The sequence below is a fragment of the Oncorhynchus clarkii genome, chromosome 19, assembly GCF_045791955.1.
Source record: "Oncorhynchus clarkii lewisi isolate Uvic-CL-2024 chromosome 19, UVic_Ocla_1.0, whole genome shotgun sequence".
Taxonomy (NCBI): domain Eukaryota; kingdom Metazoa; phylum Chordata; class Actinopteri; order Salmoniformes; family Salmonidae; genus Oncorhynchus; species Oncorhynchus clarkii.
In genome coordinates, this window is record NC_092165.1 from 58,953,097 (window position 1) to 58,970,596 (window position 17,500).

General features: G+C 48.7%; 1 protein-coding gene across 1 annotated transcript in view; it reads left to right on the forward strand.

Moving 5' to 3' along the window:
* Positions 1-12,067, forward strand: part of LOC139375434 (fibronectin type III domain containing 4b) — a 24,095-nt gene extending 12,028 nt beyond the window's left edge. Inside the window, exons 3-8 of the mRNA XM_071117217.1 lie at positions 557-672; positions 5,543-5,644; positions 6,562-6,661; positions 6,773-6,862; positions 7,921-8,084; positions 8,159-12,067. Of these exons, the coding sequence (XP_070973318.1) occupies positions 557-672; positions 5,543-5,644; positions 6,562-6,661; positions 6,773-6,862; positions 7,921-8,084; positions 8,159-8,200 (614 nt within the window). The 3' untranslated portion in view covers positions 8,201-12,067. The remainder of the gene's footprint in view (positions 1-556; positions 673-5,542; positions 5,645-6,561; positions 6,662-6,772; positions 6,863-7,920; positions 8,085-8,158) is intronic.
* Positions 12,068-17,500: the final 5,433 nt, after the last annotated feature.

Below are 17,500 nucleotides of genomic sequence, written 5' to 3' on the forward strand. Positions count from 1 at the left end.
CTGTAACAGAGACATTGTGGCCCCTCAGAGGGGGAAGGACATACTGACCCTTAGGCATTGTCTTGTGCTATTTTACTTTTTAAATTTATTTTATTGAACCTTTATTGAACCTTTATTGAACCTTTATTTAACCAGGCAAGTCAGTTAAGAACAAATTCTTATTTACAATGACGGCCTAGGAACAGTGGGTTAACTGCCTTGCTCAGGGGCAGAACTACAGGTTTTGACCTTGTCATCTCGGGGAGTCAATCGAGGAACCTTTCGTTTACTGGCCCAACCCTCTAACCACTAGACTACCTGCCATGTTGGCTGGAGGTGACAGAGAGGACATATATTAGGGCCGAGCCTACAGAATGTCATACCAGACTGTTGAATATTCAGGATGTCCTGATGTGTCCTGCTTTGTGATTGCTCAGGAGAGACATTTGGCCTGGGATGTTTTTAATGATGTCATTATGCACACTCTAGAATGCCCTTCAAGCCAATCGGAAATGAGTATTCAACAATGGCGTGGTAAAAGGTGTGTAATATGTACGTTTTTTCTGTGTTGTAACAGCAGTGCCAGTGGCTCCAGTCAACGTATCGGTAAGTCAGCTGAGATCAGACTCCGCCCTCATCATCTGGAGTGTACCACAGGGAGACATTGTCATCGGATACGTCATCTCACAACAGGTAGGAGATAATACGGAAAGATATATATAATATACACTAACCGGTCCAATATTTTTTTTCTCTCACTATTTTCTCAATTGTAGAATAATAATGAAGACATCAAAACTATGAAATAACACATATGGAATCATGTAGTAACCAATCAATCAAAGTGCTGTACAGAAACCCAGCCTAAAACCCCAAACAGCAAGCAATGCAGGTGTAGAAGCACGGTGGCTAGGAAAAACTCCCTAGGAACGCCAGAACCTAGGAAGAAACCTAGAGAGGAACCAGGCTATGAGGGGTGGCCAGTCCTCTTCTGGCTGTGCCGGGTGGAGATTATGGCCCAGATGATCAAATGTTCATAGATGACCAGCAGGGTCAAATAATAATAATCATAGTGGTTGTCGAGGGTACAACAGGTCAGCACCTCAGGAGTAAATGTCAGTTGGCTTTTCATAGACGATCATTCAGAGTACCTCTACCACTCCTGCTGTCTCTAGAGAGTTGAAAACAGCAGGTCTGGGACAGGTAGCACGTCCGGTGGACAGGTCAGGGTTCCAGTTCCATAGCCGCAGGCAGAACAGTTGAAACTGGAGCAGCAGCACGGCCAGGTGGACAGGGGACAGCAAGGAGTCATCAGGCCAGTTAGTCCTGAGGCATGTTCCTAGGGCTCAGGTCCTCCCATGGAGAGAAAGAAAGAAAGAAAGAAAGAGGGAAAGAAAGAAAGAAAGAAAGAAAGAAAGAAAGAAAGAGAGAAAGAGAGATAGAGAGAGCATACTTACATTCACACAGGACACCGGATAAGACAGGAGAAATACTCCAGATATAACAGACTGACCCTAGCCCCCCGACACATAAACTACTGCAGCATAAATACTGGAGGCTGAGACAGGAGGGGTCGGGAGACGCTGTGGCCCCATCCGACGATACCCCCGGACAGGGCCAAACAGGCAGGATATAACCCCACCCATTTTGCCAAAGCACAGCCCCCACACCACTAGAGGGATATCAGTCTCCTCGGAACAGTTTATGTTGAGATCTGTCTGTTACCTGAACTCTGTGAAGCATTTATTTGGGCTGCAATTTCTGAGGCTCTAATGAACTTTTCTTCTGCAACAGAGGTATCTCTGGGTCTTCCTTTCCTGTGGCGGTCCTCATGAGAGCCATGTTCATCATCGTTTGGTGGTTTTTGTGACGTCACTTGAAGAAACTTTCAGTTCTTGACATTTTCTGTATTGACTGACCTTTCATGTTATGATGGACTGTCGTTTCTCTTCGCTTATTTGAGCTGTTCTTGCCGTAATATGGATTTGGTCTTTTACCAAATTGTAATGCTCCGGGTGTCGTGGGTGTGGAGTCAAATGCAGGAGACAGAGAGTTCAATGCTGCGCGTCTTTTAATCGCACCAATGCACCACAGGGTGCTCACAAAAACGTTACGTTCCCAAAACACAGGGAATCAAAATGTACAATGGGAAACAATCCCGACCGGGCACTAACACGTGCCTATACCACAGAGCCGAAGGTTACATAGAAATAATCCCGCACAACAACCAGGCGGGCCGGCTGTCTAATAAAGACAAACTAATTAAACATCCACAGGTGCTACCACTCAACATACAAGGAGGGGAAGGAAAAACAATCAGTGGCAGCTAATAGGCCGGTGACGACGACCGCCGAGCGCCACCTGCCCGGGAAAGGGAAACACCCTCGGTCGGACTCGTGACAGTACCCCCCCCCCCCCTGACGCGCGGCTCCCGCAGCGCGCCGACACCGGCCTCGAGGTCGCCCCGGAGGACGAGGCGCAGGGCGATCCGGATGGAGGCGATGGAAATCCCTCAACATGGAGGGATCCACGATGTCCCCCACCGGTACCCAGCACCTCTCCTCCGGACCGTACCCCTCCCAGTCCACGAGGCACTGCAGGCCCCTCACCCGGCGTCTTGAGTCCAGAATGGCCCGGATCGTGTACGCCGGGGACCCCTCGATGTCCAGCGGGGGGGGAGGGACCTCCGGTACCTCACTGTCCTGCAGGGGACCAGCTACCACCGGCCTGAGGAGAGACACATGAAACGAGGGGTTAATACGATAATAGGAAGGGAGTTGTAATCGATAACACACCTCGTTTATCCTCCTCAGGACTTTAAAGGGCCCTACACACTGCGGACCCAGCTTCCGGCAGGGCAAGCGGAGAGGTAGGTTTCGGGTCGAGAGCCAGACCCTGTCCCCCGGTACAAACACGGGGGCCTCACTGCGGTGGCGGTCAGCACTCCTCTTCTGCCGTCCACTCGCTTGTCGTAGAGATTCCTGGACGGCCCTCCAGGTCTCCTTGGAGCGCTGTACCCATTCCTCCACCGCAGGAGCCTCGGTCTGGCTCGGATGCCATGGTGCCAGGACCGGCTGGTACCCCAACACACACTGAAAAGGGGACACGTTAGTAGAGGAGTGGCGTAGTGAGTTCTGAGCCATTTCAGCCCAGGGAATGTATCGTGCCCACTCCCCTGGCCGATCCTGGCAATACGACCGCAGCAGCAGCAGCAGCAGCAGCAGCAACAGCAGCGGCCGGTATCACAGGACTCCTGGACATGGGAGGAGATACTGAACGGAGAGGGACCCTGGGCACAGGCTGGGGAATATCGCCGCCCCAAAGCAGAGCTGGAGGCAGCGAAAGCTGAGCGGCGGCGATATGAGGAGGCAGCACGGCAGTGCGACAGGTACGAGAGACAGCCCCAAAAATGTTTTGGGGGGGGGCACACGAGGGGTGGAGCTAAGCCAGGTAGCAGACCTGCGCTCACTCCTCGTGCTTATTATAAGCAGCGCGCTACTGGTCAGGCACCGTGTTATGCGGTTAAGCGCACGGTGTCACCAGTACGTGTCCATAGCCCGGTGCGCTATAGGACAGCCCCCCGAGAGTGTCATGCGAGTGCGGGCATCGAGCCAGGGCGTATGGTGCCTGCTCAGCGGGTCTGGTCGCCGGTACGCAGTTTTGGTCCAGGGTATCCTGCGCCGGCTCTGCGTGCTGTGTCTCCGGGGCGCTGGGAGGATGCAGTGCGTCCTCTGCCTGCGCTCCGCTCGTGCCGGGCGAATGTGGTAATGGAGCCGAAGGGAGAGGTGCGTGTAGTAAGCACTAGATCTCCCGTGCTTACCCACAGCCCGGTTCAACCTGTGCCTGCACTCTGGAGGGTCCGGGCTAGAGTGGTTATCCAGCCTGGGGAAGTGGTGCCAAGGTTGCACACCAGAGCTCCAGTGCTCCCCCACAGCCCGGTCCTTCAGGTGCCTCCTCCTAACCCCAAGCCTCCTGAAGGTCTCCCCAGTCTGGTGGTTCCTGTGGCAGCCCCACGCACAAGGCTGTCTCTCTGTCTCCTCCCTGCAGGTGTTCCTGTCTGTCCGGCGCTGCTGCCGGAGTCTCCCGCCTGTCCGGCGCCTCTGCCGGAGTCTCCCGCCTGTCCGGCGCCTCTGCCGGAGCCTCCCGCCTGTCCGGCGCCTCTGCCGGAGCCTCCCGCCTGTCCGGCGCCTCTGCCGGAGCCTCCCGCCTGTCCGGCGCCTCTGCCGGAGCCTCCCGCCTGTCCGGCGCCTCTGCCGGAGCCTCCCGCCTGTCCGGCGCCTCTGCCGGAGCCTCCCGCCTGTCCGGCGCCTCTGCCGGAGCCTCCCGCCTGTCCGGCGCCGCTGCCGGAGCCTCCCGCCTGTCCGGCGCCGCTGCCGGAGCCTCCCGCCTGTCCGGCGCCGCTGCCGGAGCCTCCCGCCTGTCCGGCGCCGCTGCCGGAGCCCCTCTGTCCCGAGCAGCTGCCCCTCTGTCCCGAGCAGCTGCCCCTCTGTCCCGAGCAGCAGCCCCTCTGTCCAGTGGGGTCATTGAGTAGGGTGGCCATGGTGAGGAAGCCACGGAGGCGGACAATAAGGCGGACTAAGACAATGATGAAGTGGAGTCCGCGTCTCGCGCCAGAGCCGCCACCGCGGACAGACGCCCACCCAGACCCTCCCCTATAGGTCAAGGTTTTGCGGCCGGAGGCCGCACCTTTGGGGGGGGGGGGTACTGTCACGTTCTGACCTTTATTTCCGTTGTTTTGTATTTATTTAGTATGGTCAGGGCATGAGTTGGGTGGGCAGTCTATGTTTGTTTTTCTATGTTTTGGGGCATTTCTATGTTTTCGGCCTAGTATGGTTCTCAATCAGAGGCAGGTGTCATTAGTTGTCTCTGATTGAGAATCATACTTAGGTAGCCTGGGTTGCACTGTTTGTTTGTGGGTGATTGTCTATGTTGATGGCTTGTTTCAGCTCAGTCCATATTATTAGCTTCACGGTTGTTATTTTGTTTACTGGTTTTGTATAGTTTTCAGTGTTCACTACTTTCTTTATTAAAGATTGACCATGGACACTTACCACGCCGCGTATTGGTCCTCAGATCCTTTTCGCCTCTCCTCTTCAGATGAAGAGGAGGACGGCCGTGACACAAATAGGGCAATCTTCTGTATACCACCCCTACCTTGTCACAACACAACTGATTGGTTCAAACGCATTAAGAAGGAAATAAATTCCACAAATTAACTGTTAAAAACAAGGCACGCCTGATAATTGAAATGCATTCCAGGTGACTACCTCATGAAGCTGGTTGAGAGAATGCCAAGAGTGTGCAAAGCTGTCATCAAGGCAAAGGGACTACTACTGTGGAAAATCTCAAAATTAACACTTTTTTGGTTACTATATGATTCCATATGTGTTATTTTATAGTTTTGACGTCTTCACTATTATTAGTAAAAAATAAAGAAAAACCCTTGAATGAGTTCGTGTTTCCAAACTTCTGACTGGTACTGTATGTGTGTGTGTGTGTGTGTGTGTGTGTGTGTGTGTGTGTGTGTGTGTGTGTGTGTGTGTGTGTGTGTGTGTGTGTGTAGAGGCAGGATGGGCTGATGCAGCGCTCCATTCGGGAGGTGAACTCGTCAAGTCGAGCGTGTGTGTTGTGGGACCTGGATGAAGACACACACTACAGCGTACAGGTACAGGTTAGAGGTCAGGGGGTAGAGGTAGAGGTCAGGGGGTAGAGGTAGAGGTCAGGGGGTAGAGGTAGAGGTCAGGGGGTAGAGGTGGAGGTCAGGGGGTGGGGGTGGAGATCAGGGGTAGAGGTAGAGGTCAGGGGTTAGAGGTCAGGGGGTAGAGGTGGAGGTCAGGGGTAGAGGTAGAGATCAGGGGTAGAGGTCAGGGGGTAGAGGTAGGGGTCAGGGGGTAGAGGTGGAGGTCAGGGGGTAGAGGTGGAGATCAGGGGTAGAGGTAGAGGTCAGGGGTTAGAGGTCAGGGGGTAGAGGTGGAGGTCAGGGGTAGAGGTAGAGATCAGGGGTAGAGGTAGAGGTCAGGGGTTAGAGGTCAGGGGGTAGAGGTGGAGGTCAGGGGTTAGAGGTCAGGGGGTAGAGGTAGAGAAAAGGGAATAGAGGTCAGGGGTTAGAGGTCAGGGGGTAGATGTATAGGTCAGGGAATAGAGGTCAGGGGTTAGAGGTCAGGGGGTAGAAGTAGAGGACAGGAGTTAGAGGTAGAGGTCAGGGGTTAGAGGTCAGGGGTAGAGGTAGAGGTCAACACAATGCCACAGATGTCTCAAGTTTTGAGGAAGCGTGCAATTGGCATTCTGACTGCAGGAATGTTCACCAGAGCCGTTGCCAGAGAATCTATACATAGGCTAGCTGCTATGCCCAGCAGCTCTTTAGACCCTTGGTCAGCAGGATCCCTGGACAGATAATAATGGTCCCAGCTCCTGATGCTAACCACATCATGGGATCCAAAATTCAAAAAAGGTAGCTAGTAACCAAACTTTTTCAATAGAACACTTTTTCAGAGACTTTTCAAAAAAACAAACCGAGTTCTCCCTCATTCCTGCATTCAACACGTGAGGGGGTTGCAGGTCTGATTGTGTTTTATATCTTAGGTCCAGTCCATAGGTCTTCAGGGAGACAGCCAGCCCAGTCACACTGTCCACTTCAGGACCCTGGAGAAGACTGATCACTACCCTATAGGAAGCATAGATGGTAGACACACACATGCAAACATACACACACAGACATGGACGCACACACACACACACATGCATGCACACGTGCATGCATATACAAACAGTAACTTTTCCCCCTCTACCCTAGATGACCCGACCATGGAAGGGATGGATCTGACCCCTAACCTGCAGACTGGAGAACTGCTCATCGTCACCACTGTACTGCTACTCTGGGCAGGTTGGTCTCTCTCTCTCTCTGTGTGTGTGTGTGTGTGTGTGTGTGTGTGTGACACAACACAGAATTAGATAAAACATTATTACACACTATTATATTATATACATTGGGGCAAAAAAGTATTTAGTCAGCCACAAATTGTGCAAGTTCTCCCACTTAAGAAGATGAGAGAGGCCTGTAATTTTCATCATAGGTTCACTACAACTATGACAGACAAAATGAGAAGATAAAAATTCCAGAAAATCACATTGTAGGATTTTTAATGAATTTATTTGCAAATTATGGTGGAAAATAAGTATTTGGTCAATAACAAAAGTTTATCTCAATACTTTGTTATATACCCTTTGTTGGCAATGACAGAGGTCAAACGTTTTCTGTAAGTCTTCACAAGGTTTTCACACACTGTTGCTGGTATTTTGACCCATTCCTCCATGCAGATCTCCTCTAGAGTAGTGATGTTTTGGGGCTGTTGCTTGGCAACAGACTTTCAACTCCCTTTTTTGCCCCACTGTATCTATTGTTACAACCCGCTGTCCTCTGTCTCCTCTCTGTTCTGTCTTCAACCCCTTGTCCTCTGTCTCCTCTCTGTTCTGTCTTCAACCCCCTTTCCTCTGTCTCCTCTTTGTTCTATCTTCAACCCCCTGTCCTCTGTCTCCTCTCTGTTCTGTCTTCAACCCCCTGTCCTCTGTCTCCTCTCTGTTCTGTCTTCAACCCCCTGTCCTCTGTCTCATCTCTGTTCTGTCTTCAACCCTCTGTCTCCTGTCTCCTCTCTATTCTGTCTTCAACCCCCTGTCCTCTGTCTCCTCTCTGTTCTGTCTTCAACCCCCTGTCCTCTGTCTCCTCTCTGTTCTGTCTTCAACCCTCTGTCCTCTGTCTCCTCTCTGTTCTGTCTTCAACCCCTTGTCCTCTGTCTCCTCTCTGTTCTGTCTTCAATCCTCTGTCTCCTCTCTGTTCTGTCTTCAACCCCCTGTCCTCTGTCTCCTCTCTGTTCTGTCTTCAACCCCCTGTCCTCTGTCTCCTCTCTGTTCTGTCTTCAACCCCCTGTCCTCTCTCCTCTCCAGCGGTAATAGCTCTGTTCTGTCGTCAGTATGACATCATCAAGGACAATGACTACAAGGACAAACCCAAACGCCCCTCTGTTCGGACCGAACCATCTTACTACAGCACCAGCGTCTCGGCTCAGAGCACGCCACTCTACTACAATGGGGGGGTGCAAGGCAGCAAGGTGATAAACAAAGTTTTAATCTACAAGGATGTGTTTGTGTCATCAGTGTATAACTCAACTCTTCTCTCTGTCAGTTCCACAGGACCTCCTCTTCCTCTTCCATCATCAGAGTGTGACAGGATCTCCTCCTCTTCCTCCATCATCAGTCTGTGACAGGATCTCCTCCTCTTCCTCCATCATCAGTCTGTGACAGGACCTCCTCATCCTCCTTCTCCATCATCAGTCTGTGACAGGATCTCCTCCTCTTCCTCCATCATCAGTCTGTGACAAAGCCTCCTCCTCCTTCTCCATCATCAGTCTGTGACAGGATCTCCTCCTCCTCCTCCTCCATCATCAGTCTGTGACAAAGCCTCCTCCTCCTCTTCCTCCATCATCAGTCTGTGACAGGATCTCCTCCTCCTCCTCCTCCATCATCAGTCTGTGACAGGACCTCCTCCTCCTCCTCCATCATCAGTCTGTGACAAAGCCTCCTCCTCCTCTTCCTCCATCATCAGAGTGTGACAGGATCTCCTCCTCCTCCTCCTCCTCCATCAGAGTGTGACATCAGGAAGTGACACAAGCATAAAGGAAGTGACACAAGCATAAAGGAAGTGACACGAGCATAAAGGAAGTGACACGAGCATAAAGGAAGTGACACGAGCATAAAGGAAGTGACACGAGCATAAAGGAAGTGACACGAGCATAAAGGAAGTGACACGACTGTACAGTAAGTGTCTTAGATGACTTGAGTGCATGTCCGATCAAGAGCCCAGTTCCCTTTTTCAGTTCAGTGGCTGAAACCATCCTATTCAGCACAGAGTATTTGACAAGGAGAATCTTGATATTGTCACAGCAACATCACCATACACCAAACATGGTTAAGGAACAAGAGAGGAAGGAGCAAGGGGAAGACCTTCTGACAGAAAGGGACGAGGCAAATGTCATCCAGCTAGTGGACTACTTCTCCCCAGCTAGTGGACTACTTCTCCCCAGTTAGTGGACTACTTCTCCCCAGTTAGTGGACTACTTCTCCCCAGTTAGTGGACTACTTCTCCCCAGTTAGTGGACTACTTCTCCCCAGTTAGTGGACTACTTCTCCCCAGTTAGTGGACTACTTCTCCCCAGTTAGTGGACTACTTCTCCCCAGCTAGTGCACTACTTCTCCCCAGCTAGTGAACTACTTCTCCCCAGCTAGTGGACTACTTCTCCCCAGCTAGTGGACTACTTCTCCCCAGTTAGTGAACTGCTTCTCCCCAGTTAGTGAACTACTTCTCCCCAGCTAGTGGACTACTTCTCCCCAGCTAGTGCACTACTTCTCCCCAGCTAGTGGACTACTTCTCCCCAGCTAGTGGACTACTTCTCCCCAGCTAGTGAACTACTTCTCCCCAGCTAGTGGACTGCTTCTCCCCAGTTAGTGCACTACTTCTCCCCAGCTAGTGGACTACTTCTCCCCAGCTAGTGGACTACTTCTCCCCAGTTAGTGGACTACTTCTCCCCAGCTAGTGGACTACTTCTCCCCAGCTAGTGGACTACTTCTTCCCAGTTAGTGAACTACTTCTCCCCAGTTAGTGCACTACTTCTCCCCAGTTAGTGCACTACTTCTCCCCAGCTAGTGGACTACTTCTCCCCAGTTAGTGAACTGCTTCTCCCCAGTTAGTGAACTACTTCTCCCCAGCTAGTGGACTACTTCTCCCCAGCTAGTGCACTACTTCTCCCCAGCTAGTGGACTACTTCTCCCCAGCTAGTGGACTACTTCTCCCCAGCTAGTGGACTACTTCTCCCCAGTTAGTGAACTACTTCTGACCAAAGCCACCTGGACTGGACCAGTTTGGGAAGAACTGCTCTAAGGGCACCTGGATGAAAGGTCACACATACAATTTGACAAGCTGGACAACAAAGATTCAGACATGACCGTTTTCTCCTTCTCCTTTAAGCAATGCAACTCTTTAGTCATTCCTGGGTGTTCCACTGTGGATGAAACTGTTCTACCTCCCCGTGATGTTAGGGAAACTAAATTACAGATACATCGACCCTAACAACAGACACACAGACCCTAACAACAGACACCCTGACTCTAACAATAGACACACAGACCCTTACAACAGACACACAGACCCCAACAACAGACACTCATACCCCAACAACAGACACCCTGACTCTAACAACAGACACGCAGACCCTAACAACAAACACACAGACCCTGACAACAGACACACATACCCTAACAACAGACACACATACCCTAACAACAGACACTACACCACTAATAACAGACATATAGACCCTAACAACAGACACACATACCCAAACAACAGACACGCATACCCGAACAACAGACACAGACCCCAACAACAGACACACAGACCCCAACAATAGACACTCATACCCCAACAACAGACACCCTGACTCTAACAACAGACACGCAGACCCTAACAAACACACAGACCCTGACAACAGACACACATACCCTTACAACAGACACACATACCCTAACAACAGACACTACACCCCTAATAACAGACATATAGACCCTAACAACAGACACACATACCCAAACAACATACACATACCCTGATAACAGACACACAGATCCTAACAACCGACATACAGACCCTGACAACAGACATACAGACGCTGACAACAGACACACAGACCCTAACAACATACACACAGACCCTAACAACAGCCACACAGACCCTAACAACAGACACACAGACCCTGCTGTATAGAGACATTATAACTAACAACAGACATCCTGCTGTATAGAGACAATATAACTAACAACAGACAGACATCCTGCTGTATAGAGACAATATAACTAACAACAGACAGACATCCTGCTGTATAGAGACATTATAACTAACAACAGACAGACATCCTGCTGTATAGAGACAATATAACTAACAACAGACAGGCATCCTGCTGTATAGAGAGACATTATAACTAACAACAGACAGATATCCTGCTGTATAGAGACAATATAACTAACAACAGACAGACATCCTGCTGTACCTAACTAACAGGTGAATGCCCTGTACCATTGTAGAGACACTGTTAAACTGTGGACATTACCTGTGTAAAGTCACCCCCAGACATGTAGATGACTAACTAATGCAGGGCTAGGCATCCCTGGTTCTGGCAACCTTGGTCCTGGCAACCCTGGACCTGGCAACCCTGGTCCTGGCAACCCTGGTCCTGGCAACCCTGGTCCTGGCAACCCTGGACCTGGCAACCCTGGTCCTGGCAACCCTGGACCTGGCAACCCTGGTCCTGGCAACCCTGGTCCTGGCAACCCTGGACCTGGCAATCCTGGACCTGGCAACCCTGGTCCTGGCAACCCCACCTGGCAACCCTGGACTTGGCAACCCTGGACCTGGCAACCCTGGTCCTGGCAACCCTGGTCCTGGCAACCCCGGACCTGGCAACCCCGGTCCTGGCAACCCAGGTCCTGTGAACCCTTGACCTGGCAACCCTGGTCCTGGCAACCCTGGTCCTGGCAACCCAGGTCCTGTGAACCCTTGACCTGGCAACCCTGGTCCTGGCAACCCTGGTCCTGGCAACCCTGGTCCTGTGAACCCTTGACCTGGCAACCCTGGTCCTGTGAACCCTTGACCTGGCAACCCTGGTCCTGGAGCGCTGCATATGCTTCAGGCTTTTTTATTAGGCCTGGGAATTTAGCCAATCACTGATAGTGATCAATTAGCTCAGTGGGTAAGGTGATTAGTAGAGGTTGGAACTAAAGTCCATGTACACTTTCACTCCTGGGTTACTAGGGTTACCAGGGTTACCAGGGTTACCAGGCCCCCAACTAACACAACGTGTTCTTATATATAATTATATTTTACAGTATGTAGATAGTCTGTAGATACAGAATCAACAATTGAAATATAGTATATGTTAAAATGTGAATAGTTACTAGAACTGTATAATACACAACTACACGTGTGTTGACATCTCCTTATGTTAAGACATAGTTCATAACCGTGAATAAATCTAAAAAGATTGGTGGGTATTTTTTTGTTGTTGTCTCAAACGACCTGGGTTATTTACTCCAAACATTGTTTAGCCAGGCTAAATACTTGTCAGAAAGTGTTAGAACACATTGTGATTTAGGTCACTGTGATACTCGTACGTTATTTATTCCCAGGACATTGATACGCTGCCAGCGTATGACATCACATCATCATGACATCTTACATCTTACATACAGCTTACATCTTATCTGCTGTTCTCTTATCCGTCCGTACCTGAAAGAACAGCAGAAGACGAGAGACAGAGGAGGGGATAGAACACAGAGCGCAAACTTTGGTTGACCTTACTTGTGGTGATGGAGGACTGGTTGACCTTATTTGTAGTGATATATGGACTTTGGATGACCTTACTTGTGGTGATGGAGGACTGGTTGACCTTACTTGTAGTGATATATGGACTTTGGTTGACGTTACTTGTAGTGATATATGGACTTTGGATGACGTTACTTGTAGTGATATATGGACTTTGGTTGACGTTACTTGTAGTGATATATGGACTTTGGTTGACGTTACTTGTAGTGATATATGGACTTTGGTTGACGTTACTTGTAGTGATATATGGACTTTGGTTGACGTTACTTGTAGTGATATATGGACTTTGGTTGACCTTACTTGTAGTGATGGATAACTTTGGTTGACGTTACTTGTAGTGATGGATAACTTTGGTTGACGTTACTTGTAGTGATGGAGAACTTTGGTTGACGTTACTTGTAGTGATGGAGAACTTTGGTTGACGTTACTTGTAGTGATATATGGACTTTGGTTGACCTTACTTGTAGTGATATATGGACTTTGGTTGACGTTACTTGTGGTGATTGAGGACTTTGGTGGACCTTACTTGGCATCCTCCTCGGCTCCGGCCCAGAGAGAAACACACAGGAATAGTGTCAACACACAGGAATAGTGTCAACACAGACACACAGACACAGTAAGACTATAACATTGTCTCTTTGTTGTTGGTCGGGAACAGCAGACTGGGATGAATTCCTTCACTTTCCCTTTGCCATCAAGATAAACCCCCTCATCTTGACAGTACAGACACTGGCCATAGGTTAAACTCCTCCACCACCAACCACTCCCGTGTAAAAACAAAAAAAAAAACTATTTGATTGTAGTCATATTATAAAGACAAATGTTGATCAAATTCAAAAATTAACTGACATTTACGTTTGTCTAGCTCTAGCTAGGAACTGTGGGTTAACTTAACAGACAAACTGATAAATCATGTTTCAGATTGACAACTAGGGCTAGGGTAATTGGTTACTGGGGCCAAGCTTCCTGCCATCCAGGACCTCTATACCAAAGACTCCAGTCACGCTAGACTGTTCTCTCTGCTATCAGCAAGCAGTACCGGAGCACCAAGTCTAGGTACATAAGGCTCCTTAATAGCTTCTACCCCCAAGCCATAAGACTGCTGAACAGTTAATCAAATGGCTTCCCGGGTTACTTGCATTGAACCCCCCTTTTTACACTGCTGCTGGTCGCTGTTTATTATCGGTGCATAGACACTTTACCCTTACCTGTACATGTTACCTCAATCACCTCGACTAACCTGTACCCCCGCACATTGACTCGGTAAGTAAGTAAGCATTCACTGTAAGGTCTACTACACCTGCTGTATTCGGCGTTATGCCTAATCTCGTCTCCAGGCTCAATCGCTAACGGATATAGACAGTTGATAGGGAGAGAGAGAGCCGGGTGGTGGACCACATGATCCCATACCTATATGTTGTTCCAAGGACATCATAGGTCCTATGTGTCCAAGGAACATCAACCTGGTACTGGGTAAACCAGCGTTTCCCAAACTCGGTCCTGGGGCCCCCTCTGGGTGCATGTTTTGGTTTTTACCACAGCACTACACAGCTGATTCAAATATTAGGTTTTACAAACTGGGTCAGGGACAGGTTAAACATTTCAGTTACTTGCCAGTTGGTCAGTGCATGATCTGAGTACAGGTCCTGGTAATCCTGCTGGCCCTGTGGCCTTGTGAATGTTGACCTGTTTAAAGGTCTTACTCACATTGGCTATGGAGAGCGTGATCACACAGTCGTCCAGAACAGCAGGTGCTCTCATGCATGCTTCAGTGTTGCTTGCCTCAAAGCGACATAGAAGTAATTTAGCTGTTCTGGTAGGATCATGTCACTGGGAAGCTCGCGGCTGAGCTTCCTTTGAAGTCTGTAATAGTTTGCCATCTATACCACATCCGACGAGCGTCAGAGCTGGTGTCCTGTATTGCCACTTTGCCTGTTTGATGGTTCATTGGATGGCATAGCGGGATTTCTCAAAAGCTTCTGGATTAGAGTCCAGCTCCTTGAAAGCAGCAGCTCTACCCTTTAGCTCAGTGCAGATGTTGCCAGATCCATGGCTTCTGGTTGGGGTATGTATGTATGGTCACTGTGGGGATGACTTCATTGATGCACCTGTTAATGAAGCTGGTGACTGAGGTGGTGTACTCCTCAATGCCATAGGAAGAATCCCGGAACATATTCCAGTCTGTGCTAGCAAAACAGTCTTATAGCTTACCATATGCGTCATCTGACCACTTCCGTATTGACCGAGTCAGTGGTACTTCCTGTTTTAGTTTTTTTGCTTGTAAGCAGGAATCAGGAGGATAGAATTGTGGTCAGATTTGCCAAATGGAGGGCGAGAGAGAGCCTTTTAAGCGTCTCTGTGTGTGGAGTAAAGGTGATACACTGTATTACCTCACGCTTCACCTCTCCATTCACTAAACCTTCTTTCAGCCAGGACAATGGCAACAATAGACGAAACAAGATAGACACAAAGAACTTCATAATTATCAGCTAGATATATGAAACGTAAAAATAAAATGTGATTTATTTGAACAGCTGCTAAGAAAGCACATGTAGTTATTACTTTTCAAGTTAAAACCGAATGAAATACTTAGTTTGGTGAGAAACACAACACCAAGGTACCTGATGACCTCTGTTGTCTGGAAGCTGTTGCCGCTGTCTGTCTGGAACCTGTTGCCGCTGTCTGTCTGGAACCTGTTGTCACTGTTACAGCCTTGAGCGATTACAGCCTTGAGTCTTCTTGGGTATGACTCTACAAGCTTGGCACACCTGTATTTGGGGAGTTTCTCCCATTCTTCTCTGCAAATCCTTTCAAGCTTTGTCAGGTTGGATGGGGAGCGTTGCTGCATAGCTGTTTTCAGGTCTCTCCAGAGATGTTAGTTTGGTTTCAAGTCCGTACTCTGGCTGGGCCACTCAAGGACATTCAGAGACTTGTCCCGAAGCCACACCTGGGTTGACTTGGCTGTGTGCTTAGGGTTGTGTGCTCTGGAGCAGGTTTTCATCAAGGATCTCTCTGTACTTTACTCCGTTCATATTTCCCTCGATCCTGACTAGTCTCCCATTCCTTGCTGCTGAAAAACATCCCCACAGCATGATGCTGCCACCACCATGCTTCACCTTAGGGATGATGCCATGTTTCCTCCAGACGTAATGCTTGGCATTCAGGCCAAAGAGTTCAATCTTGGTTTCATCACACAAGAGAATCTTGTTTCTCATGGTCTGAGAGTTCTTTAGGTCCCTTTAGGCAAACTCCAAGCGGGCTGCCATGTGCTTTTTTTTTTTTTTTGGCTTTCATCTGGCCACTCTACCATAAAGGCCTGATTGGTGGAGTGCTGCAGAGATGGTTGCCCTTCTGAAAGAGCTCTGGAGCTTTGTCAGTGACCATCGGGATCTTTGCCACCTCCCTGACCAAGGCCCCCATCCCCAGATGGCTCAGTTTGGCCGGGCGGACAGCTCTAGGAAGAGTCTGGGTGGTTCCCAACTTCTTCCATTTAAGAATGATGAAGAACATTGTGTTCTTGGGGACCTTTAATGCTGCAGAACTTTTTTGCTACCCTTCCCCAGATGTGCCTGTACACAATCCTGTCTCAGAGCTCTACGGACAATTCCTTTGACCTCGTGGCTTGGTTGTTGCTCTGAGATGCACTGTCAACTGTGGGACCTTATATAGACAGGTGTGTGCCTCTCCAAATCATGTCCAATCAATTGAATTTACCACAGGTGGACTCCCATCAAGTTGAAGAAACACCTCAAGGATGATCAATGGAAACAGGATGCACCTGAGCTCAATTTCAAGTCTCATAGCAACATTTTATAGCTATTTTGTGTAGATTGATGAAGATATATATATATATATATATATATATATATATATATATATATATATATATATATATATATATATTTCCATTTATTTTAGAATAAGGCTGTTACTTAACAAAATGTGGAAAAGGTCAAGGGGTCTGAATACTTTTACGAATGCACTGTATTTGTGTGTCTTTCTGGAACCTATCATGGTGATGTAATTTATTGAAAAAAACTTTTGGTCTCAACACATTGTTATTGGATTTTCAACATTGCAGAACCAAATAAAGAGGTCACCCCAGGACCTTAAACACAACCAATTTTTTTATAAGTAATGTGATATCATACAAAGTGCAACATATGACACGAAATGCATGACGTAGTACACAATTTGATGACGTAGTACACAATTTGATGACGTAGTACACAATTTGATGACGTAGTACACAATTTGATGATGTAGTACACAATTTGATGACGTAGTGCACAATTTGATGATGTAGTACACAATTTGATGACGTAGTGCACAAAAAATGGGGACCACTTTTGGCTCGTGAGCACCACTTTCAAAACTACTGGCTGAAAATTATACATATCTTTAAGTTTGCCACCAGTGAGCTTTCTGTTCTGCACTTTTCTACTGGAACATTGGCCATCTCGTCAGCTGCTCCAATTCTGTAATGTTTGATGGGTGCCCTACGTCAAGATGGCGAAACACAAGTATAGGGACAAAAGTGGAGGAGAAATTGAGTGGGTCAGACACAAGGCGAATGTGGCTCCTGACGAAAGCGGATTACAAAAAGAAAGCTAGCCACGTCGCGGTCTCCCACGACGGCCTACAGGACAGGCTAAACACCTTTTTCTCAAGAGTCAAGCACAATGACCCTGAGCTGCCAAGGAGAGCCCCTGAGGACAACGTGACTACACACTCACAGTCTCCACTGAGGACGTATGTAAGTCCTTCAAACGTGTTCAAATCAAATCAAATGTATTTATATAGCCCTTCTTGCATCAGCTAATATGAAAAGTGCTGTACAGAAACCCAGCCTAAAACCCCAAACAACAAGCAATGCAGGTGTAGAAGCACAGTGGCTAGGAAAAACTCCCTAGAAAGGCCAAAGCCTAGTAAGAAACCTAGAGAGGAACCAGGCTATGAGGGGTGGCCAGTACTCTTCTGGCTGTGCCGGGTGGAGATTATAACAGAACATGGCCAAGATGTTCAAATGTTCATAAATGACCAGCATGGTCAAATAATAGGTCTGGGACAGGTAGCACGTCCGGTGAACAGGTC